The 27,044-nt window shown below is 36.7% G+C and overlaps 1 protein-coding gene across 1 annotated transcript in view; it reads right to left on the bottom strand.

Moving 5' to 3' along the window:
* Positions 1-27,044, bottom strand: part of NYAP2 (neuronal tyrosine-phosphorylated phosphoinositide-3-kinase adaptor 2) — a 252,409-nt gene that overhangs the window by 22,988 nt on the left and 202,377 nt on the right. The window contains exon 4 of the mRNA XM_027876137.1: positions 3,984-4,193. Within this exon, the coding sequence (XP_027731938.1) occupies positions 3,984-4,193 (210 nt within the window). The remainder of the gene's footprint in view (positions 1-3,983; positions 4,194-27,044) is intronic.

Genomic DNA, 27,044 nt, shown 5'->3' with positions numbered 1-27,044 from the left:
AATTCTATATCAATGAAATTACTACTGTTACTTTGTAACATTTCACAATGTGATATAGCTCAGGTCTAGACACACAATAGACTCTCAATATATAACTACTGGTAAATTCATTTATATTTAAGGAAAATTCTTTCCTGATTTCCTTCTCAAAATATACATGGGGACTTGGGATAAATGTGGCCATTCTAATTGTCTTACAATTTTCATGTTACTAGGATTTTAAAGATTTCATGAAATAATAATGCCCTGTATGATGACAGATACCTGTAGGCAAATGATACCTTAGGGATAGTTCATGTCAACTGTAGAACTCTGAGTCTCCAGGAATTTTACATTTCTATGAAATTATTAAATTATATTTCTCTAGAAAGAGCACTTCTCCAAATAAATTCAGATGATCAAAAATCTAACCCAATTCTTTATTCCTGAAATGCAATTCAATACAATGGAATTTTTTTTCTTTTAAAAACAAAACATATGAGCAAAACAATGGGACTATAAAGAAAAAGAACTCAAATAGCTGCTCCCCTCAAAAAAGTTTACTTTCATTCCTTTCTCTTAAAGAAAGTGATTTTTATCTGCCATTTGAACATGTCATGGGAGAATTAGTCTTACAAATAAGCCAAAAAGAACTAGTAGAGAGATGGGAACATGATAAAAAGAATAGGTTGTTTAGACAGTATGTCAAAAAAGAAAATGATAAGTTCTTGTCTAAATTCTCACTTCTTCAATTATAATATATTTCCCTTTGAATTTCTTATAAGAATATCCATAAACATTAATAATATTTAACCTATTTGTGGGCACATTTCTAACTATTTAGCAAAATATAAAATGCTTGCAAGTACAAACCATTATCTTGCTAACAAATTTGGGCTTTTGTTTATAAAATGGGACAACTGGTATTCATATTGTAGCACTGCGTTATAGCAGCACAAATTTAGAACTAGAAGGAATTTAGAGATCATGGGAGGCAGTATGGAGCAATGGATTGAGAACTAAGCTGGCAATCGTGTACTTTGAATTCCAGCTCTGCCACCTCTGTGACCTTGGAAAGTTGTTTACCCTTTATGTGCCCCGGTTTACTCACTTGTATAAGATAGATTGAAGTCACTTTTTGCTTTAGAGCTGTGACTCTGCCTAATCACAACTGAGAGGCTAAGCAACTAGTTTAATGTAATATAGTCACAATAGTAATTGAAGAAACTGGGATTTGGACCCTGGTCCTCTGGCTCCAAATCCAAACTTTTTTAAATTCAATTACTTTATCTTCTATCTCTAGTACTAGTATAATCCCTTAAATAGAGATACATGTTTTTACATGTATGAAAAATAGTGTTAAAGCCAATTCCATCCTCATAGAATAACAGAATTTATATCTGAAAGAAACCTAGAGATCATCTAATCCATTTCCATCTTTTCAGCTGATAAGGAAATTAAGGCTCCAAATGACTTGCCAAAGGAATCAAGTTGGTATCTCAACCCAGGTTCTCTGACTTGAAAGTCAGCAATTTTTTCACTAGATCACCCAATTTTTAATTGCATACTTTTTTATCATCTTTGATCATCTCCACTGTCTAGCATAATGCCTCCCTTACATATAGTAGACACTGAAAAAAATTTAACTGATTCATGAAAAAATAAAGCATACAGGAAATCCTCCCCTACTCCTTAATCATAATTTCCTTGTCCCAGTTCATTTACTTTAAGACCCTTACTTGTTTCTACCAAACCCATGAAGATGCGCTTTACCCAAGAAGTCATTTGAATCACTCAGCCTATTAGATTGAATGTTGTTGTTCAATCATTCAGTAGTGTCTACCTCTTCATGACCCTGTAGACCATGATGTGCTAATTCTGTCCATAGGGTTTCTTGGCAAGGATGGTGGAGTGGCTTGTCATTTCTTTCTTCATCGGATTAAGGGAAACAGAGGTTAAGTGACTGTTGCAGGTCACACAATTAATAAGAATCTGAGTCTTGAATTGAACTCAGGTCTTCCTGACTCCAGGTCCACTGCTCTAGCCACTGTAGATGATGACTATTCCCAATCATTGTTTTGGAGTAGTGGAGACCCTAACTTCTCAAAGACAGTGTCAATAAAGTTCAAGCTCTCATAGATCTTAACAAATGGAAAAGGCTTCAAGTAAATGCTACTTGGATACTTGTCCAGGGACCACATTAAATAAGTGAGAAGCTCACCACAATGGCTATAAAGTTTTGAGATTTTTTGAGTGGCACAGAAATTTATCTCTCCATCTGCTAGGGGACACCCATCAATGATACCAAAAGGAAAGCTGGTCATCAATAATATCACCTATCTTTTGAAATTTTGAGGAAGGCAATACCTCAAGTTGTATTAAGTTAGCCTAAGAAGCTGTTTGCAAGGGTACTTCCCCAAACATCCTTTCAATAGGAATGAAGAGTCGCTTAGCTCAACCCCCTATCACAGTCAAGGGGAATCACAGAATGAACTCATGTTAATTGCTTCTGAAAATGAGTATCTTACTTGAAAAGAACATTAAGAGACTGATCATTTCTTCAGAGCTTTGTCAGCCTGAAGGAGAAGAAACCTGAAAACAGCAGGGAGTATTTTTGCTTAATTGTTGTTTATTTTCATTGCTAACTCTACATGAGTCCGGCATGCTATTTTCATCACTTCAAAGAAAACATATGAAGTCTTTATATTCCTGTTCAATTCTATTTATCGATTAAATATTTTAATAAGACAAAGCACCAACTTAAAAGCATTGGGAGTTTAAATTTGAGAATGGGTAATCTAATTGTGAGTTAAGATCTTTATCTTAGTTGCCAGGAAATGTGGAGCCAAATTCAGTATACAATTTTAGTATTCAGTTAATCTCAGGAGCCTGGTTACAACCACATTTTCTCTATCTTTTATTTGTCTCCATCCTGTTTTTATCCCTAATAGTCCTATTTTGCTTATGTTTAATCTCCTGTGTCATTTCGTGTCCATTTGGAAGTGAGCAACTCTAATTAGGCAAGATTACATATATTATATATGTATATATGTAATATATACATATAATATATATGTATATGTATGTATATACACGTGTATATATGTGTGTGTGTATATAAGTGTGTGTATATATATATATATATATACACACACACACATATATACACCTATATATCTTAGATGGTGTGATCCTATTTCTATGCCTTACTGTGGCATAGAAGCGACTCTAAGTTTTCAAAGGCTATGCCAGAAAATTTGGGCAAAGCTGAGATATGGAAGCGAAGCAATGACACGCCAAAGAAGAACAAAGAATTCAGAGCCAGAGGACTTAGGTTCCAATTCCACAACTAGATTTCCCAATCTTAAATTTCAACTCCCAATGCTTTTAAGTGGATGGTTTATTACATTAAAATATTTCATTGATAAGTAGATTTGAACACTGCCACTCACCTGTGTGATCTACATGCACTCCATAGTTGATCAGGGTTCCTCTCTAAGTCTTTTAAAATAATAATAATGGAATCCAGTAAGATAACCTATCGAAAAGGTCAGTGCAATGATGTCATTTTGCCCTAAAGATGTAACTACATAAGATGAAGTGTGATTATTTGTTATAGGCCTGATATTTAAGTAAGGAAAATCTGGATTGATGACCAATCTCTGCTACATACTACTAGCTCTATGACCATGGGCAAATAATGTAACCTCTCAGGAACTCAGACAGTTGAAGGTTGTGTGATTGGCATTAGTAGAGGGAAGCTAAATTAAAGAGCCCTTCAAATTAAAGAAATCCTCATTTCACACCCTACCTTCTGCTCTTCACCCCACTCCCATGGTAAGTACAATGAAAAAATGTGAATGGATAAATCTGTTCTTTCTTTGAATTAAGACCTAGAAGTTTGTGATTGATCTTCAAACCCCCCAATTTGGGAAATCAGCTCACGAGAACACAATAATCAATTTCCAAAAGTTAAATTAATGAAGTTAATTATTACATTTTACCTGAGCTGCTGTTTCCTGCTAATAAGGTTGGACTAACAGAGGATCTTCCCAGTCTACTGGATGTTACTGGTGGTCCTGGTGTTCCATCCCATTCCTGAGCTTTTATTGGCTCTCTAGAGGAAGATGCCCTGTGATGGCCTCTCTCTTTGTTTTCCAGCTTTGGTAGTGGTTCTGTACTGTGGCTTCTTATCTTCGACTCATCTGTTGGTTCTACAGGATAGGGAGAAATCATATTATATGATAAAGAAATATTTTCACAAAATAAAAAGGCAGAATCAATAAAACACTATAAAAGTAATTTAATCTTGAATACGGTTTTCCTAAAGATAGAAATCATCGTATTTTTAGCATTGTGTTTTTTGAGGGATGAAGGAAAGATTGGGGAAGATTCCCATTTTTGTGGGGGGGATGACATGGTTCAATCTCACAATACTTGAGATGACTTTTTGGTAATCACAGGGTGAAGTATTTTACAAACACAATCTTGCTTTTAGAATAAAAGAATCAATATTTTCCTTAATATGGGAATTGTCTCTAATTCCTCACCAGCAGCCTTTACTGTATGTCCCCCACTACATGTCTCTATGCTTCTGCCCTGGAGCCTGCTAGTTTTGTTGATGTTTCTGACTCAACCACTGGTTCACAAGAGGACCTCAGCTATGTTCGGTTCACTCCTGGATGGACTCACTCTCCAGATTTCTTTGCATCCTTGTCAGAAGCCTTGGATTCAGCAATTGCTCTCTTCTCCCCTTTTTAGCACCCTCTTTTTTTTGTCTTTCTCCCATTGGAATGTAAAGTTCTTGAGAGAAGGGGTTTTCTTATTTCCTTATATTTTATCATGCTTAGCACAGAATCTGGAATTTTAATTAATGTTCATTCTATCCATCTATCTATCTATCTATCTATCTGTCTATCTATCTATCCATCTGTCCAGTCAATAGCCATTTTTAAAAAAAAAAAGATCTAAATGTTTGAGCCCTAAATGTCTAAAGCTGCAATTTGTATTGGGGGTAAGACACCAATTAAAATTGGGAACTCTTAGAATTTAATGCAGATACTCAATTGTTTTAAAGATGATTCATCAAAATGTAGTGGTTGGTTGGATTGAAGCAGTTTCCATGGAACATGTATGGAGATGGGTCTATACCCTTGCCTCTTCCAATATGTGCTATAGCCACTAGCCCAAGGACATGGATGATTAGTAGCTCCTGTTTGGTTCCTTGGTTCTTATGATGGGTAGGCTGTATCAAAGAAGCCTAGCAACGGAGACAGAAAGAGTTGTCCTCTAAGTAAGCTAATTAAGTCATTCGTTCATTTCAATTCTTTGTTGAGATATAACCAATGCTGTTGGGGCATAGGAAGTGTGTTTCAGTCTAACTCCCCTATGCAATTAAAAATGCAGATCTGAGGAGTCAAATTACTTTGAAATTTTCTTAGAAGTTAATTTTGGCTTGTTAGTAATATAAAGTTTGGTATACCTGTTCCAAAGTCCTTTGGTGATTTTACAAAATCATATGCTTACTACTGCCTAGTTATGTGACCATAGGTGAGTCATAATCTCTCTGGATCTCAAGTAAATTATTAATAAAATAGGGAGGTCAGACAAGATGGTACCTTTTAATGCATTCCATGATTTCATGCCCATTGTGTAAGCTCTTAAATTTTATTCTGACCATCTCTCTGTGAGCTTATTAACAAATCTTTGTCTCTTTCATGATTATAAGCCAAATAAAATGTCAATAGCTCCAGAAAAGGATATCACAGAGTTGAGGCTTTTATGCCATTTATTGAGTTTCAAAGAAAAAGTGAGGTTTTTAAATGCTCCTCCCTCATATCCCAATGAGGAATTGGTGGTGCTCTACCTAATCTTTCAGATACTCAATAGATTTTGGGGCATTAGTTCTTATTTGCACCCTTATTATTGTTGTTGTTATTATATTTATTATTGTTATATTTGCTAACTATATTATGTCATATTATGTAATTATATTTTGTAAATAATATATTTATTAAATCTTTGTACTTATTAGATACACAGTTTATATAATTATGTATTTTTCAAAAGAATTATTAGTCCCTCCCTCCTTCCCCAGACACTAGACCTGATTGGACATTTGGCCAAGAAAGAAAGGAAGGAGAAAGAAAAGTTTCAAGCAATACTTGTTTCATAATTATTACCGGAATTTCAGACAGTCCTTAAATATGAGACTCAAAAGAAAAATTTCAGGTTAACTCACTGTTAGTTATTTTCTTTGTTCTAATTTAGTTACTTTCCTATGCATGCCACAGGCTTGTCACTTAGGTCTCAAGTCTAACAAAATAATACCTAAATATAGTACAGAAAAAAATACCTCTTTTCTTCTTTTTTTTTAATTCTCATGTTCCCAAGGTTAGTATGCTGTGAAGTTTGGCAAGTATACTTAGAGAAAGTTATACAAAAGGATTCAAAATATTATACAAACAAAGTTTAGGGCTCACTGCCATTATTATTATTGTTACTATTATCATCATTATTTGCTAAATGAAGAGCACTTATTTCAAATCTATGAGAGTACATTGGAATTTTTATCAGCAGGTGACATGCATGTTTGATAGCACATTTTCCTAAGAAAATCTTTCTACTCAAAATGAACATTAAAATACTCAAAATACTTCTGAATAGACAAAAATGGAAATCATATAGACTTAGGAAGAATATATTTGATATGACACATTACAATTTAAAAGAAGTCTATTCAGAGGAATGTGGGGGATGGTTGAAATCTATTTTGTGAAATTTTTTTGGACTTCTTGAGCAAATCTCCCACCTCCCCCTAAAAAAAATTCTGTTCTTAGTAATAAGAACTTTCTTAGATAAGAAAGATTGCAGAAATAATATAGAGTTCTTTGAAAAAGAAAAATTTAAAAGTCATGCAGATTTTTTTCCCTAAAATGGCAACTTTATCCAATAGACATATTTTCTATCTACATTCATCTTAAGGTCTAGTGGTGTTATTTATCATTCAATGCAGTCAAAATTGATCCTTTCCCATTTAACATCTCCTCAAAAATCACACTATAATTTATACTTATGTAAAGCCAGGAACCCTTACAAATGCCATGTTAATCAAGAAACCAGAGAGGAAAATGTTTGCTTTGGAGAGAGGATCATTCATTATTTGTTAATATAACCAAACAATCTGGAATAAACAGAAAGAGGTTTCATGAAACTCTGATCCAGTTTCCAACATCCAAAAGGATTCATTTGCTACATCAGTCAATTACTTCTACAAACAGCTTGATGATTTGGTTAAGAGGCTTTTATGTTTGTGATTTGTAACTGCGGCTACCACTTGAAATTTCATGGTCTCACACAGGGATCCCTTAGTTACAGGAGACGTATTCTAATTGTCCAGAGCACAATAGGGATCCAAACGACCACAGCTCTGGGGGCTGACCAGCATTTGTGCTCATTGCTTGATGCAATTGATTCCTGTGAATTTTATACTCTGTGTCCCTATTGGTTTAATCAGCAGGATCAAAGTTTCTCCATTTTATTCCAACCACTGGAAAATGGAAATGATGAAAGGCAATTAAAATTGATTAATTGCATAGAAAAGACAGCATTATAAGGATGACTGGGACATTATGAAGGGACTGTTTGATAAGATGAATATTATTTGTGGGACTATGGAATATTCATGATGCAAATGACAGATCATTTAGTCCAACTCTTTCATTTTACATATGAGGAAACTGAGGCCTAGGAAGGTGAACTGATTTATCTTAGGCTGTACAGCTGTTTAGTGTCAGAGCCAAACTACAGCCCAAGGTCTCTTGACTCTTGGTACAACAGTATTTTCACTAAACCATATTGATGAGTCATCATGCGCTGAAATGTACAGACATTTAACAATTACTAGCATTTATACAATGCTTCAAGGTTTGTAAAGCACATTACAACTATTCAATTTAATTCAATAATCATTTAGAAAATGCCAACTACATGCCAGGTATTCTGCTAAGTGAGGGGATATACAAATAAGAAAAAGGAAAGATGGTACCTGCCCTCAAGGAGTTTATAATCTAATAGGAGAAGATAACACACAAAATAGTGCTGGAAGGGGATGTGGTGTGGGAAAGTGGAGAGTAAGCTGGAGATTCCTAGATCTAGCCCTCTATAAAGGGGATGTTTGGGAGGAGTTTATATTCTACCCTCCAGCATTCCAATCAGAGGTAAGAGGAAACTGAGGGAGTTGGGAAAATGTTGAGTATCCAAAGCTAAGTTAAACAGAATGAAGATGAGATTTCAGGTAACCAGCTTATCGTGGAAGGGGCATCATATTCCTTGAAGTTCAAATCACACAGAACTTCAAATAGTATCTTATTTGATCCTCATAACACTGCGAAGTAAATATAAATATCCTCAGTGGAGGAAGCAAGGAAGAGAGAGATTAAATGCCCACCCATGGTCTGCAAACAGATTCGAACTTATGTTTTCCTGATTCTGTCCAGTGAGCCTCATACCTGCTTGCTAAAGATAACATATAAAAAAGCAAACTATTCCCTGTTTGTGTATAAGAAATCAAATTGGTACATGTACAGTATGAATTAATCCATTGAATCAAAAGATATTGTCAGTAGAATATCCAGTTGATGGAACTGGAAGGAATCAAAAGGGAAAAAGCCATAAATTGGAATCAAAGGAAACCCAGAGCTGCCTCTTCCCTTCTCTGTGACCTTGGGTAACTCATTTAATCACATTGGGCCTCAGTTTCCATTCCATGAAGAAAGTTGGGCTAGAAAGGCTCTAAGTCCCTCTGGAGTGAAGAAGATCTTGGTTCAAACTCTGACTCTGATACAATTTAGTTGTGTGGTCAAGTCACTGAGAGTTCACAATCAGCATTGATGGAAGGTATCCCAGAATTCCACATCAGAAATTCCTCACACTCACAAGTTTACTTATTCCCTGGCAAATGTCTACAGCAGAGGAAGGATCAGAAATGACTATGGGAACCCAGTCTCTTTTACTGATAAGTTCTTTGCAAACTGGTTTCTGATTAGTCTTCTGGGTTAAGATGTCCCAGAACGCTAGTAATAGAAATTACCATTCATTTTGATCTATGCATAGAACATTTTACATCCAAGGATATGAAATCCTTAAATTATTACTAAAGAATATCACACTAAGCATAAACTCTAAAGATATCATATCACAATAATGCTAGAAGTAGTGTGAGAATCTAAAAGCTTTTGCTTTTAAACCTTAAGGTGTTACACAAATGAAACTCAGTATTATTCTTTAACCTAGTTCTATTTACTATAAAACTAATTCTATTCAGAGTCATCCATACTACATAGAACCCTTTTTAAAAATGCCCATTTAATCCAACAAATTCATTTTATTTAGTCTCAAACGGGATGAAAATCTTCTCTTCCTCCTGCCACCTTACCAATCTATAACTTTGGTAGTCGAGAATCTTTCAGAGTGGGAACTGATGTTAAGTCCCAACCTGATTTGAAACACTGTATGAAAGTCAGAGAAATGAAGTCACTTGCTCAGGGTCACATAGATAGCAAATCCAGCATTTTAAATCCAATGTGTATGTGTGTGTGTGTGTGTGTGTGTGTGTGTGTACGTATGCATGTATGTATGTATGTGTAGGCCTACAACTTTATATCAAGATAGTGGAGAAAAGACATGAAATCAAGATACCTTACAAATGCGACAAGTATCAGCAATTGACTAATAGTCTTGTAGAGAAGTTAATAGGGTAAGTGACTTGCTTAGGGTCACACAAAATATATTTACACATATATTCACATGTGTAATGTGTATAACATACATATGTGATACATGATGTGCATCACATATGTATTATATGTGTGTGGTATGTACATTATATCTAAGTTTGTGTGTGTGCATGTGTGTATATGTATGTGTTCCTATATGTGTATATTGTGTGTATATATGTCTATGTGCATATGGCTCCTCCTGGTATTAATGGAATATATAGGAATGCCCCTCAGGAATTGCCTATCCATCTAAATGAATTCTTGCATCTGGTATGAACTTTTCTCGATAACCTCATTTACCTTTTCAGAACTTTCCCATAGGTTCAGGATCTTTGTAACTTGTGCAAATAATTACATGAGATTGGGGAGAAGACAAATTTCATGGATGTCAGTCTAGATTTCCTTGATTTGTACATAACTATCTTTTGAGGTACTTCATTATTGTGTTATTGGAAAACTAATAAAAGCTAAAAAATGAAAAGCAGATTGGATCGGACTGTAATCTCCAGCAGTGCATTATGTGGACCAAATCATTGTTATTGAATGATATTTATCAGGATCTCAGAAGCACAGCAGGAAACAAAGAAGATGCCAAGTCCTTTCTCCCAGGCCTGCTATGAAAGGCTCACTTTTACACGCTGAAAGATTAAGAGTTGCTAGAAGAAGAAAAAGAAAGCCAGCTTATAAAAAAAAGTCCGAATGCTTTGTTTCCTTCACTGATTCAATCAATGGATGTGTTTCTATTTCATTCAAGCCCTGGAAAGAAGAGCATTGACTAGGAATTCATCCAGGTCGAGCAGTGGGAATGATACCCTTAAGCAAACTTTTAAAAGATTCAGTTTGGAAAGGGAGAGACCTCCAATGTTAAGATGCAAGGTCTCATGTGGAGAGACACCTTAGGATCCTTCAAGGCCTTGGCATAGGGCAATGGAGGTTTGAGGTGGGAAGGGCAGAGCCCTAGAGCTCACACTGGCATGGTCACTGAGCAGAAGCAACCCAATCAGTTACCTTCTTATTTTAACTAATTATTTCTATTATCCAGGCAGCATGGCATAATGGGTTGAGATCCAATCTGAGAATCGATAAGACTTGGGTTCAACTCCTACCTAGGACACATACTGGTTTTGTGAGTCTAAGTTAGTCATAAGTACCTCTATAGGACTATCAATCCATTGCTGATCCTTGTCTCATTTGTAAGGTGCCTTCACTAAGTGCCTCTTTTTCTCCTACCTTGAGATGAAAGTGTAGGCCTAGCTTCTGGAGTGAGTCCCATCTTACTGGGAAACTGCGACCCCAGTTATTTCCTGACAAGGATGTCAAGAGAGAATTCCCTTCCAGCAACTATACCCCAAGCTCCTCTCTTTGTAGAGGTATGTGTAATCTAATATCATTGCATTGCCCTCTCTCCCCACTCAGCCAACATAGAATCCTGAGGGGAGGGACTCCAATCAACTGATTTATCTGGGTGAGCAAGTCCTCTGATTTTCTCCTTAATCCCTTTGATATCTGCTGAATTAGAAAATCTTTTTCCACTCTTATCTCTTATTCACTTTATCCTAACTCCCCTATAGTCCATATCTTTTTCTCCTCTCCTGTTTTATTGTGCTCCCTGGAAACCCCTATACTATTAATGAATTTCCTTTCCTTTTGTAACTCCACCTTATGTGCCTCCATTCACCCTCTTCCCACAGTGAACCTACCTTGGTGAAAAAACAGAAAAGAAAAAGAAAAACTAACAAGCCATAACCTGACTCCATATGCAACATTCTACTCCCACAGAATTCTACAATGCTAGAAGGGAGATAAATGGGTCTTATCCTCTCTTCTCAGATTCTTTGTTGAAATGCATTTGAGTTATCATTAATCTTGACCCTATGGTTGACTAATTCAACTATGCATTATGCCCTCATTACCCTATTGCCAGTCATTCCTTGTTAAAGCCCCAGCCCTACATTACACTGCACTTTGCTTTCTCCATTCACATTCACATGCTCCTGAATATTTCTGGATAAAGTCAAATAACCATTCTGACTAGGTCTGCTATAAATTCTCACCCGGTGTCAACTGGGCCCTCACTACTGCACAATAATCATTGTAGCCTGGCATGAGTGATTATTTATCACAGCACCCAAAGACATTCTAAGTGTTTATTCCTAAAACCCAATTGTAGCAGCCTTCTTAACAGTGGCTCTCACCTCCTACTTGACTGAATAATAAAAATAAAATAAAATACAACAAAACCCTATCTATTGAGAGAACCATCTTCTATATGTATTGTATTCCAGTATGTGCAACATAAGACCCTTGAATAAGAAACTAATCTGTGTTTTTCTTCCTCAGTATCTAGCACAGTATCATGGACACAACAGACTTTTAACATATATTTGCTGAATTATTAGAATGAATCTCAAAGAAAAAGTAACACTGATTAATTACAGAACTTTCAAGTCACAAAACTAGTTTTACAGAAAGATAGGTGGGGGAAGACCTATGTAATAGTTTATTGTTATTCAGTTATGTCTGACTCTTCATGAGCCCATTTGGGGTTTTCTTGGCAGATACACTGGAGTTGTTTTCCATTTCCTTCTCCAGCTCATTTTCAGATGAAGAAACTGAGGCAAACAGGGTTAAGTGACTTGCCCAGCGTCACAGAGCTAGGAAGTGTCTGAGAACAGATTTGAACTCAAGAAGATGAGTCTTCTTGACTCCAGAAACTGGCATATTATCCACTGCACCATTTAGTTGCCCCATGCAAATTATAACCTATGTAAATCTTAGGCAGTTTTATGAGTTATTGCAGTCTGAAATATTCATCACTCAGTGACCAATCTGTTGATGATGAGTCTCTCTAAAATTAGCTACGTTGGCTTTTGGATGGCAGCCTGTCACAAGGCTGTACCCACACCCTGTCTAGATAAATAGAACCAGAGTCCAGACTAGGGGTTGATGACCATAGCTTGGACCTATGTAGATAGATTTAGAAGGCATTCACAACATTTGCAGTCTCTGAATAGCTTAGAGGCAACAATGAGATATGTCCTTAAGTGATAATAATTAGCGCAGATGAAAAGCTAGCAGACGGTGGAATGGAGTACGCTGCTATCCCATCTGGACTTGCTCCCTCCCTGTCCGTGCAGTGACCTCGCCAGCAGAAGCCTTGCACTCATGTCCCACATTGAAAATAATAGGGGAAATGGAGAGAGATGTCCCTTTACATAGTGACTTTGTTTACCAAAAGAGGAAGAAATCTTTAGGCCTTACAGTAATAAGATTGGATTAACCAGTTAGTAAATGTTTATTTATTTAAACATTCTAGTTACCAGGGACTGTGCTAAGTGCTGGGGATACAAGAAGAGGCAAAAGTCAGAGTTCACAGTCTAATGAGGGAGGAAATTGTCAAAAAATTAAATTTGTCGTGTAATTGTTACAGTTGTGGCCTACTCTTCATCGCCCCATTTGGGGTGTTCTTGACAAACACACTCCAGTAGTTTGCCATTTCTTTCTCCAGGTCATTTTACAAATGAGGAAACTGAGACAAAATGGGTTAAATGATTTGCCCAGAGTGACACAGCTAGTAAGTGTCTGAGGCTGCATTTGAACTCAGTTCTTGACTCCAGGCCCTGGTGCTCTATTCACTGCTCCTCCTGCCCTGGAAGTATACAAAGAAGCTATATTTAGGATAATTAGGAAATAATTAAAAGAAAGAAGGCACTAAAATTAAGAGTGGTTGTAGTAAGTGGGATTTTAATTAAAACTTGAAGAAAGCCAGAAAAGCCAGTAGGTGGAGATGAGTAGGCAGAGCATTCCAAGCTGGTAGACAGCTAGAGAAAATTCCCAGAGTCTGGTGACCAATGACTTAGGTCAGTCTTCAGTCTCACAAAAACAGTCGTGTGAATGCATGGCTTTTCTGAGCTATCTCTAGGTATCACATCATCTTGTTTTAAAGTAACTTGGGGCATGCATCTGGAGTATTGTTTTCAATTCCCATTTTCACAGTTTAGGAAGGACATAGACAAACTGGAAAGTGTCCAGAGAAAGGCATGTAAGATGATGAAAAGTCTCGAGTTCATACAAAAAGAGGATGAGTTAAAATAATTGGAGATGTTTAGCTTAGAAAAGAATTGTGTGTGTGTGGGGGGGTGTCCTCTAGTATATGAAGGGTTGTCATATATTAAAAAAAAATAAAAGGTTAAATTTGTTTTGTTTAACCCAAGAGAATAGAACTGAGAACAATGAGTGGAAATTGTTAAGACTAATTTAGGTTTATTTTGAGAAAGAACAAAACAATTTCCTAACACTAAGAGCTATGTAAAAGTTGAATTGATTGTCTTGGGAAGTATTGGGCTCCCCCTTACTCAAGGTCTTCAAATTGAGGCTGGATGACACCTGGTAGCGTATATTGCAGTAGAACTTTTTTTGGCGGGGGAGGGGGGTTCACGTTGAGTAGAGGGCCACTGACAAACCTTCCAAATCTAAAACTTGGTAATTGTGTGGGGTTTTTTTTCCACTACAGTTCTCCATGCATATTTCTAATGAATATGAACTTCTGTTTACCATCTGAACTGAAGTTTCGCATTAAAAATAATATATGCCATTCCATGAAAGTGGCAATAATTAGTACTTTTTTAAAAAAATACAAACAGATCATATAATCTTAATCTGATGTCAAGTCATTGATTGAGAGAAATAAAGGCAAGGTGATGTTCAAAATTCATGAAACAAGTACTCTATTGTCAGAACTGAAAAGTCTGCATTTAGAAACTTAACAGCAATTATAGAAAGTGTCTATTGTTCAACAATCCCTTTTTTTACTCCAAAATAATGTATGAAAATGCAAATGTCTAGCTATAATTCATCACGTTAAATATTTATGGTCAGAGTTCACTGAAGCTCCAATCCCTATGTTACTATGCTAATGCTTCAAGCCCTACCCCATGCAATTTTCTTCTTCTATGTGGGACTATGCTATTCACTGAGGTAGAGTCAATCCAAGGCCCAGGTCTTCACACACTGGAGAGGAAAATGACTGCTAAAAATCTCCCAGAGTGCACATAATTCTGAAATAATTAACCCATGCAATAATGCAATTTTGTAATAGGAAAACTTTCACAACCTTGTAGGGAGGCCACGTGCAAAGCTTTCAATAGAATCTGAAACCTAAGTGACACCAATGAACTGCATACAAAGTTCTGCTCACAAATTGTGCCGAGCCACCCAATGAACAGAAGGGTAGCCACATGGTGGGAGTGCTCCAGAGCAGTGGTTCTCAATGAGTGGTTCAGGGCCCACTGAGGATGTTGGGGGCACTTTCAGAGAGTCCTCAAGGTCAAAAATATTTTTGTAACAATACAAAGGTGTTTTCATTTCTAGTGCAGTAAATATTAAAAAGCATAATTCACACTTTGGAGGATGCTCAAGAAATTTTAAGAATATAAGGGGGTCCTGAGAAACAAAACGGAAGTTTGCTGGACACAGACTTACAGACACATTGTTTTCAGGGGTTTCTTGCTATCTGTAATCCAGAGTGAAGGAGAGATTCCTGAAGTAAGAGGCAAAGGAGCAGAGTTTTACTCCTAGCTCCTAATAGCTGGGTGGCACAGTGGGTAAAACACCAAGTCTGGGGGCAGCAAAATCAAATCAAAGTTCAAATCAAATTAATCTGGCCTCAGACACTTAGCTGCATGACCCTTGCTAAGTCTCTTCATTTCTGCCTGTCTCAGTTTCCTCAGCTATAAGACGGGCATAACAGTAGCACTTACCTCCTGGCATTGTTTAGAGGATTAAAGGAGATTTAATTGTAAAGAGTTTAGCACAGGGATTGATACATAGTAGGCACTATATAAATGTTAGCTATGACTCTAGCTCTATAATTAACTATCTGTGTGACTTTGAGAATGTCATTTTTTCATTGTTTGAACCTTGGTGTCTCTATCTATAAAATGGGAGTAGTGGCCTAGATAAAGATTAAGGCCCTCTTAGCTCTAAAGTTTTATGATATAAGTAAATGAAAACTGTGTGTGTGTGTGTGTGAGAGAGAGAGAGTGAGAGAGAATTTCATTGTGTTGACACTTTATTCACTTTCTTTTCTTCACTACTAAAAAAGAGAACCTATTACAATGAAAATTTGGTCTGTTTAAAAAGAAATATTAAGTTCTAAATAAAAGTAAGCTTCCCTAAGAGAGAAGAGAGAAGGGTCAGAAACGTTGATTGCCTTTTCCATTGCAAGAAAAATGGACAGTAATGCAGACAGGAGTCAGTGAAAGGGAAAGAGCTATGGTAAAATAATAATGGTGATTTTATAAAGTTCTGACCATCCTCACCTGGAATCAGGAGGACTTGAGATCAAATCCAGCCTCAGATACTGAGTTAAGTCACTTAACCAGACAATCTTGTTTCCTCCTTTGTAAAATGGGGATAATAACAGCATCTATCTCGTGGGGTTGTAATCACAATCAAATGAGGTAAGATTTGTAAAGTGCTTTGTAAACCTTGAAAGTCTGTCTGTCTCTCTCTCTCCCCCCTCCCTCCCTCTCTCTCTCTCTCTCTCTCTTTATATGCATACATATATGTTTATATCCACATATACACATACAGTCTTCTTCCTTTTCTTTTTAAAAATATCTTTTATCACATATCCTTTGGTTTTCATATTGCTTTCTTTCCCACCTATGCCCCTTTCTACTCCCCCCCCCAAAAAATCAACCAGACTTGAAAGTATATGTAATCTTCACGTCCATGACCTTCTACTTCTATAAAAAGAGAATTTTCATTTTGTTTTTACTATTTTTAAATTAGTTTTATTTTTTAATTAACAGGAATACACTTTTCCTTCCCTCCTTCTCTCCCTCCTTCCCTCCCTCCCTCTACTCCCCCACCAATTCCTTACACCAATGTGGGAGAACTGTATTTATTAATAATAGCTAGCATATATATATAACATTTAAAACTTCGCATTTGATCCTGTAATTTATTAATAATTAATTATTGTTATTCTCCCCATTTTAGAGATGAAAAAACTGAGGCTTAGAGAGGTTAGTTGACTTGCCTAGGGTCACAGAACTAGTATGCATTTGAGGGAGGATTAGGATTTAAACTCTAATTCTGGTAGATTCCAAGTCTAACATACTCCCCTCTAGTTTCCTCCTCTCCCCCTGCCACCTAGTTCCTTTTAGGTTAACTATCTCTATTAAACCAAGTAAAGTGGTACACTGAGCCATTCTTTTTTTTTTTTCCTTTTTAGCATGGCAATCAGGGTTAAGTGACTTGCCCAGTGTCACATAGCTAGTAAGTGTCAAGTGTCTGAGACCATATTTGAACCCAGGTCCTCTCGACTCCAGGGCTGGTGCTCTAACCACTGCACTACTTAGCTACCCATGAATTCTTTGGTGTACAGTAAGGCATGAGTTAATGCTAAAGGTTTTGCCACATTTGTTACACTTATGGTATTTGCTTCAAGTCTGTCTTCTATAGTAATGAATAAGGTTTGAATGGTAACTAAATGACTTTCTGCCTTTATTATACTTAGAAAATTTCTTCTCCAAGATTAAGTTGTGTTTAACTGGGTCTGAAAAATGGTTTGAGGCTCTTTCCAAGTGTATCATATTTGTGAAGACATTTTCCTAAAGGAACTCTCTGTGGAAGAATGAGAATTGCCCCAGATGTATTATATTCTTGAGCATCCAGCTCATTAAAAGGTTTTTTTTTTTGTTTGTTTTGGTTTGGTTTGGTTTTGGGGTAGTTTTTTTTTGTTTGTTTCCTTGTTTTTCTGTTTGGGGTTGTCATTTGCCTGGACTCTTTCTCTTGATAAGTGTTCTGTCTCTCTAACCTGATCTCACAATCCCAAGGTTCTCCCAACTTAGAATTCCATGGACCATCCTTGGTGAGTTTCTCCTTAGATATCTTTTCTATAGAAGTAAGCTGTTCTGGAATTGACTCCTTGGTTTCATGCTTTGTCTCAGAACAAGGGGATCTAGCTGAGGGCTTAAGTCAAAAGTAAACTCAAAGGTCACACTGTATTCACTATGGGTAAGCACTTGGGTCTAAAAAAGCCTAGTGACTTAGAAGTAACAGTAAGAAGATTTTTTTAAATGCCCTAAAAGGTGGAAAGAGTAAGATTAATACAAATTTCATAGATTAGTCACCTTGTTGTGTTGTCAAGAGGTTTTAAAATGTTACCATCAAGAAAACAATTCACTGTGACATGTAGGTAACTGGATTCTTGAAGAATATGCCAGTAGAACAGGCGTATGTCAGGTCCTAGCAAGGTGGAATACTGATCTGGAGATAGCTTGTGAGCCTTGTTGTATGAAAGACTAGCATTTCTATGTTCAGAGAGGCGCAATACTAGGTGATGATTTTTTTTCTGGTCACAGACACTTGACTACAAAGGCCCAGAAGGGTTTTGATCTGTATTGGCAAAGCGAATACACAGACAAAATCACCTATCCCTGATGGATCTTCAAAGCTGGAATAACGTGTATGGGGAATGTTTGTGGGCTCAAGTCTAAGATCCACAGAAATAAGAGCTGTAGGGTTAGTGGAAGGGGAAATCACAAGAAAAGAAACAAAACCTATGTCAAAAATGGCTTAACAGCTGTCTGAATTCCAGATACAAAAATATAAAACCAAATCTATGTTTCACTATTAACTGATAGGAATCGGTAATATAAGCCCAGGATTTAGGGGCTGTGTCCGGATAGGATCAGATATGAACAAAAGATTTCAGTTGCTCAATTCACTACAGCTTTTCTCCCTCGCATCGTGAGCAGTAGGGTCTCAGAAGGATCAGCCCCTCTCCCTGTGGAGCCAACTTAATGAGGTACAGTGAATTGGAACTCCTGGATGGGAATGTGTCTAATTTTGCCACACACTTATAGAGACGTCATGGATTTTGAAGAAGAATCTTGGCTTGGGACACATGGAGCATTAGGCTTGAGCCTAGTGAGTATAATTTATAATCCAAGTACCAGAATCACACTATTTTGTGGATTGGGGGTATCTAAGGCACCAGACTGTCTTGAAACTGAAATTGCTACATAATAAAAGGAGTAAGAGAGGGAATGGGAAGGTCATTTTGCTCTAGGTCTTCCCACTTCCATCAGGAGAGAGTAGCAGAGTATGTGCTGCCTAGATCTTTTGCCTCTAATGGGCTTTTGGACTGGCTTTAACCCCAGTGTGGTCCCCTCTCTGGAAGGCGTGGTCACCTCTTTAGAGACTCTCCCTGGCAGGGTAATGGATTGATTCACAGATTTAGAGTTAGAAGAGACCTCAAACACTAGTTAGTCCAAAGCGATTCGTGTTGGCGCCTGAGTAGGGACAAGAGCTGGGAAACTGCTCTTGTTTCACGAAAGATATAGAGTACCTTTCCATTAAAGTGTTGGAATAGGTGGCAAGATTGGGGGAAAGCCATCAAATTTCTCTGGAAACCAGGTTTCTCTTTCTTCAATTTAAAGCAAATTAGAGAACAAGGAAGAAATGACCCATCTGGTCCATCAGGGAAAGAGTTCATGACCAAACAAGAGATGGAGTCAGATTAGGTTAAAAGCATTTATTAAGCACCTACTAAGTATCTGGCACATAGTAGGTGCTATATAAATGCTTATCCTATTCCTCCTCCTCCCAGTCACAGAAGATAAAATGGACCCCAGTTTTCCTATTTGTAATTCAATATATTTATTAGCAAACAGTCTGCTATAGGAGGATATCAGATGAAAGCCCCTGTCTCTTCTGACAGTCTGAGATCCTGTAATTGTTATGGTTTGGTAGAGCAGAGGAGGCACTGGCCTTGGAATTAAGGGAATGAAATTCCATTCCCAGCTCTGATACTTACCAGCTGTGTGCCTAAGGTCTCTTGGGGTTTTATTTTTCATATCTAGATCAGAAGAGGTAAATGTATTTGTATTATTGACCTCATAGGATTGTTATAAAACTTTAAGTGTCTTCATATATATTGCCTATTATTACTTGAGTTTGCTTTTGTAAACCTTGTAACATATGAAAATGGGAGTTATCATCATCATCATCATCATGAGGCCAAAGTCTCTGTTATACTCATTACGTTTAGATTCCAGCATATAATCAGTTCTTTATTATTTAAAACATACTGTCCTTTTCACGGGCTTTCCAGGTGCTTTGTTTCTTCACATTTTACCTGGCTACCTTTTTTCCAATGCCTACTCCCCCCCTTCCAAATATGTACATGTGTGCACGCACATGTGTGTGCGTGCACACACATATATATTGAAGAATGAGCAGGGGAATAAGTAAAAGATAAAGTAAAAATCAAGTCCACTTTGTTGCTTGTTATTTATATACATTAAATTTTGTACTGCTTGCATGATCCAAGACAGTCACCTATGGTGTCACTCTTTTGTGCTTTTAATTAAAAAAATGCCATAGTTTCCTAGTTTTAAACTTTGAAAGGAAGACAAGTCTCTGAACAGGTAGGTAGGAGGTGTGTGGGCAGTCAAATATGTGCACAGGTGTGATCAACTTTAATTAAGATACAAATCACTTTTTCAGCAGATGGAAGAAGGCTTCAATATTACTTAAAAGAATAACAGGCAGGCAGACACTAAAAATATTAATGTGTGGCAAGAAAAGAAAACCACATAATTTCCTTTCTTCTTGATAGATGCGATCCTGAGAACAAATTTGTCAGTGTTAAGAGCAATGGCCAAATATTTTAAAAGTTCACCATCTACAGAGAGGTATGAATTTCCAAACTCTGACCAAGCACTCAAAGAACATTGACTATTTTAGTGTTGGGGTTCCATTAACTATCCGTCTCTGAGTCATGGGCTCTCTAGCTCCTATTTGGAAAGCAAAACTAGATGTTTTATATAAGTCAGAGTTTCAGAACCTGGAGACCGGCATTTTTTAAAATAATTTGATTATGATTATTAATTGATTTTTAATATTATTTAATTAATGATCAGGTGATCATTATTGCTAAGTGGTCCTGACATAAAAAGGGTTAAGAAACCTTCACAGATTTTTCAGTTGATTGATTCTTTGTGAATATTTGTGAATTGCAGTGTGGTTGTTCCCGTCAGTGATGCATACAGTAACTCATCTGTAAGGCTGTGGGGGGGGAGGGGAGAGACAGACACAAATGACCCAATTTATTATTTCTTTTTCTTTTTTTTCTTTTTTTTTTTTTGGTGAATCGATTGGGGTTAAGTGATTTGCCCAGAGTGACATACCTAGTAAATGTTAATATGTCTGAGGCCAGATTTGAACTCAAGTCCTCCTGACTCTAGGGCCATTGCTCTATCCACTGTGCCACCTAGCTGCCCCCCCAATTTAATATTTCTTTATATCTTCTTTATCACCTACTGTATGTTTTGCATAGAATAGCTACTCAACAACTATTTTTAATTAAATTATTCAAAGGTAAGAAACATGGCAAAGGAAATAATAAATTATTATTAAATATCAAAATGGTATAAATTTTAATTCATTAATACTCAAATTAACCTTTGATTTCACAGATGTGGCTATTCCTTGAAACCAGGTGGCTCATATCCATCCATGACTGCTTATCTTGTACTGATCTGGTGGTTCTGGCTTGGAATGGGAAGGATATGAGATACTGTAGATCATCTAACATTTAAGAGAAAGGAAGTTTGCTTAAGAGTAGCATGGAAAGCTCAGTCCCCCTCATCTCCATGTGGAATTAAAACTGTCCTTAGTATGGTGTTAACTTACAGGGCAGTGACAAATACACGGTCTCTTTCCTCAAGGAAGGAGGAAACAACATTAAAAAAAAACTTGTGCATTCTATATGTCTAGATGTACATTTTTCTCTTTATATAGATATAGATACAAGTATATATCTTTATGTAAATGAAATATTATCTCAGAAGAAAGGCATAGGAAAAGGTTTCTTGCAGAATGTAGAATTTTAACTTGAAGGAAGCCAGGTAATCCAGGAAACAGAGGTGAGGAGGGAAAACATTCCAGTAATGTTGGACAACCTTTGAAAATGTGAGATAGAGTGTCCTGTGCAAGTGAAAGCAGGAAGGTCATTGTTGCTGGATCATAGACTATCCAGAAGGAAGTACAGAGTAAGAAGACTGGAAAGGTTGAAGGGTGGAAGATTGGAAAAGGTTTTAAAAACCCAAAAGACGGTGGTTACCATTCAATAATGTACATTATGGGTTGTGTCTCACACTTTCCATTCCAGCCAAAGGGGACTAATAGCTCTTCCTTGAACTTGAACTTGAACATACATCTCATGCCTCTCTATATTTGTACAGTCTGGCCACCCATCACCCATCCCTGATAAGTTGTTATTTTTTTCATCCTTTATTCTCAAAGAGGACCAATGACATCAGAAGGGCGATGCCTTGACTTACAAGTGAATTGGATTTAAGTGGGGCAGAGCTGGACGAAGTCATCAGCCTCACTCTCTCTTCCAGAATCATCAAAGTCCAGTGGCAAGACATAGGTCAAGATGACTGGTGATGACCCCAGATGCAGTGGGAGAGATTGGCCTTTTTAAGCTAAGGTCTTCCCTAGGATTCAGTTTGTCTGAGGCAAGGCTCAGTAAGAATTGAGGCAAAAGATGGCTTAGTTTGCCTTCATAAAAGAATCACAGATTGCTGTTGTTCTTCCTTCATTCTCAAAGAGGACCAGTGACATCAGGAGGGTGATGTCATCACTTGCAAGTAATTTTTTTTACAAGTCATAATTAGATTTCCAAAAAAAAAAATCTATGAATATTTAAACCAGTTTTCAAACTACCACATTTTAAACACTTCTTCTTTCTATGTCCAGGGTCAAACAACTATGTTTCAGATGGCCTATACCATTAACAGCTTGTATCCCTGGAGCCTATGACTGTGTTTTGCATATGGTAGAGTGATGCTTTGTACTTGGTAGATAAGCTAGTTATTGAGGAACCTCTGCAGACTCGACTTTTGAGACTTTGGACTGTCTCTGCCATACCACTCTTGAACTTCTCACATTGAACTCTGTTGCTGAGGACTATTTCTCTGATTAGCTGGCTCCTCCCAGGACTTCCATTTTAAGGATTGTGTACAGGCTAGCCAAGTCTTCCTTCCTCTCCAGGCTCTACTCCTTATTCTCTGAACTTCCCCTGAAATGCCATGAACTTGGAACCTTCCCTCTTTTTCAATCTGACTGCTCTTTAGTTTTCTGTTGTTTTGGCTATACGCAGTAGAACGGAAGCTCTTTAAGGGCAAGTACTTTCTTTCATTCTGCTTGTATTTGTATTCTCAGCATTTAGCAGAGGCTATTAACATCTATAAGCACCTCATAAATGCTTGTTGGTGACCTTTTATTGTATCATGGACTCCTTTGGCAGCCTAATGAAACCTATGGATCTCTTTTCAAATACGGTTTTCAGATATACCAAATTAAATACATACGATTACAAAGAAAATGAATTATATTAAAATATAGACTAAAAGTAAAATATTGTATGCATATTGGAAAAATGATTACTAGTATTCTACTAATGAATATAATAACTATAGTAATTCCAAAGTAGAAATGAACATAAATGATATTTCAACGAGAACATGATATGAAAATATCTGTGATATTTATTGGTCCTACTATGTTTTGCTGCCTACATTCATAAAAGATGCTAAATTTCAGTTAGAGGTTACTAAAACAGCAACAACAACAGCAAAGATATGTGTGTATGTATATATTTCGTTCATGCTCACAGACTATCTGAAATACATCCAAGGATCACTTAGTGTTATAAGGACCCCAGGTTAAGAGTTCCTGTAGCAAATGCTTAATAAATGTTCACAGAATGGGATTGAATGGAAACTGAACAGGACTGGTCAGATAGGTTCTATTTTCAATCCTTACTGTAATTTTACAGTGTGTCATTTAATGTCTTTTACTCCCTGCTTAATGTTCCCCAGATCAAGGGACTCTGGGTCTGTGCTAATTTAAACACATTGTGTAAATAAATGAACCATCTGGCCAAAGGACTCAAAACCCCAAGAGGCCACAATTCCTAGGTTCAGAATCATTTGTCCTGGTCAATTTCCTCCCTGTCATTTTCTATTGTTAGAAGAGAATTTTTAAAGAGAAAGAAAGGATGCCCAAACCCAGGGAATCACTGACTTAACACTAAGATGGCTTATGCACTTGTCTCCTTAAATGTCGGCTATTTATGAGTTTCTTTCAGGCTCTTCATTGATTTTCCATGGAAGTAGGTCAGGACAGCTTTTAACAGGAGCAGCTTCCTGCTCTGGTTTTCACTTAACTGTGAAGAATAAGTATGAAAAAAAATTGATATGCAAAGCAATTCTGCTTAATTAGCATCCAGAAAAAAAAAAGACTTCCTAGGCAAACCCTGGACATTAAAGGGATGCTCATTGACAATGATTTACTTCAACACCCATTTCCTGGCACTGGCAATAACTTCATTTATGAAAAACATAAGGTATCATATTTATCTCCCATTTATAGAATGATTACTTCTTTTTTATGAGTTTTTGTGTTTAAACAAAAGGCTTTGGTGAAGGTATATGTATATCATTCCAATCTTACCCTTGACAAATTATAAACAATATATATGGTAAATTACCATATTTAAAGTAGAAATTTAACTCAAAAAAATCTGCATTTTAGGACACTTAGATCTCAGCAGTCATCTAAGTTAACCCCCTCATTGGACAAACAGAGAAATTGAATCCAAGGGAGATAAAGTCTTTTGCCTCAGATCACAAAGTAAGATTTGGACCTAGTTCTTCTGAATCCCAATCTAGTATTCTTTCCATTATTCTGGTCCAATCTGGTGGGATCTTGGGTATGTGAAGAAGAATAATGCTTTTTTTTTAATTCCCACTAATAGCACTCTAGTATGGGATCTTACTATTAATTATCTGGATTTTCTTCTAGATACTCTGATCAGAACCTTCTCAAAACCATTATTTACATATTGTTAACAAACTACTTCTTTTTTATAAATCTGATTGTCTAACTCCTTTGTTTATACCCGTGGATATCTATAACCAGGTGCCAGGTGACTTTTCCAACCTCAGCCCTTATTCCTTTGCCATGCATACTCTATATCTAGCCAAAGATGAGCAGTTAGGAGTTTTTACTATAATCTGGGTGTAAGATGGTTAGGTATTGGAGCAGTCAGGAAAAACAAAGAAGGAGGGACAGAAACAAGAAATGTTTTTCTAGGTAAATAAATCAGTAAAACTTGCTTTCTTACTAGCCAATGAGCCAAATCAAAAGTAACTCTAGGGTTTGGAGTCTGATTCACTGATTAATAGTAAATAAAGAATGAGACTAAGAAAGAAGTAATTAGGGGGAGCAATTTGTCGTTGTTGTTATTGTTTTTGTTCTTGATTTTAAGTCAGTTACCTCTGATACATATTGAGTTTGAAGGGATGATATACAAGTGGAGACATCTAGTAGGTAGGTGAAAACCTAGAGTAGGAAGTCATCAGAGAGAAGTCAGGGCTAATATAAAGATTTGTAAATCATCAATCTGATACTTGGCAGCTGTGAGTATAAATGAATTGCTAATTGTAGTTAAAGAAGAGAATTACTTGAGAATTACCTTGAGAAACATCTTAAGGAAGTAAAACCAAAAGGAAGAGAAGTCGGTTACAGTAATGGACAAATGGTAGAATGGTAACTGGAAAAACTGTTTGTGGTATTAGACAAAATGAAGAGAAAGGACGGAATGGTCATGATGAAGAATTAACCCAGTGCACTAGGACATGCATGTAAAGTACTCTTGATGATAAAAATACTATGGCCATGGAATAGTCTTCATCTGAGTTGTATGTGCTTGTGATAACACAGAAAAATCAAATAATGGTAGCACCAAGTTCACTGAAAGAGCGAAGTTCAAAAGGAGGTTAATGAGAGTATATTCAGTGCTATTTGAGTCAAGGAGTCATGGTAGCTAGAAGCTAGTGATGGGTGGGGTTACAATATCTTAGAAAGTTAAAATATTAGTCAGTCAATAAACATTTATTTATTGTCTACCATGTTAGACTGTACTAGGTACACTGTACATGCTATACTGTACTAAGCCCTGGGGACATAAAAAGAGGGAAAGGGATATGCAATCTAATAGAAGAAACAAGTAAATGAATATGTATACTCAATCTATATATAGGATATATAGGAAATAATTAAAAGAGAGAAGGCACTAGAATTTAGAGGGGTTGGAAATGGCTTCCTGTAGCAGATGAATTTTTAGTTGGGACCTGTGATTTCATCGATGGAAGAAACTCAGTCTACTGGTGCTGATCGTCACTTTCTCTGAAATTCTATTTTTAGAGAAGATAGAAACTGCAACACATCCCCACAGCATTCAAAATTTTAGCAATTATTGAATGAGTAAGGTATGCTCAGGTGGCTAGAGTAACAGACATCAAAACACTAATCATCCATTCCTGGGAACTACCATTTTGTATTTCTCCTCCCTCTGGCTGCTAAACTCCTTAAGAAGTCTGTCTATAATAGGTGCCTTCAGTTCCTTTCTCTCACTATCTTCTTAAGTATCTGCAGTCTGCCCTCTGACTTCATCATTCAACTAAAACTGCTCTATCCAAAGTTACCAATAGTTGAACTATCACATTTATCATGTCAAATGAGCTATCATATCATCCTAGCTGTCTCCCATTTATACAATGGATCAATTCACTTTTATGTGTTTTTGTGCTTAAACAAAGCCTGAGGAATAGGTGATGATACACATACCCACACACACCTACACATATTATATGTATATATGTTGTATGTATATATGTGTATTCATATATATATATACAATCATGCAAACATGTAGCTACACACCCATGTATATGTGTATATATGTATGTGTGTACATATATATATACATATGAATAATCACTCCAATTTTACCGTTGACAAATTGTAAGTTATGTATATAGTAAATTGGCATATTTAAAGAACAGTTGCCAAATCTACCTCTCTGTGGTCTCTGATGTTGTCAATCACTCTCTTCTCCTTAACACTGTTTTCTCTAGGTTTTCATGACATGGCTCTCTCCTGATTGTCCTCCAACTATGTGACTATTCTTTGTTGTTCATCAAATGAAGCACTCTTTCTCCCAGAATCATTTTCGGTGGATCTCCTTAGTGCCTTCTGATCTCCACCTGCTGACTTCCTTAAAGTCTCAGTTTAAATCCCACCTTCTGGAGAAGCCTTCCTTAGCTTAGTCCCCTTAATGGTATCACCTTCTCTCTCAAACTATGCCATGTGTATGTATGTATGTATGTATGTATGTATGTATGTATGTATGTATGT

This window comes from Vombatus ursinus, unplaced genomic scaffold (assembly GCF_900497805.2).
Source record: "Vombatus ursinus unplaced genomic scaffold, bare-nosed wombat genome assembly UNPS02014810.1, whole genome shotgun sequence".
Taxonomy (NCBI): Eukaryota; Metazoa; Chordata; class Mammalia; order Diprotodontia; family Vombatidae; genus Vombatus; species Vombatus ursinus.
This window is presented reverse-complemented; position numbering and strand designations above follow the sequence as displayed.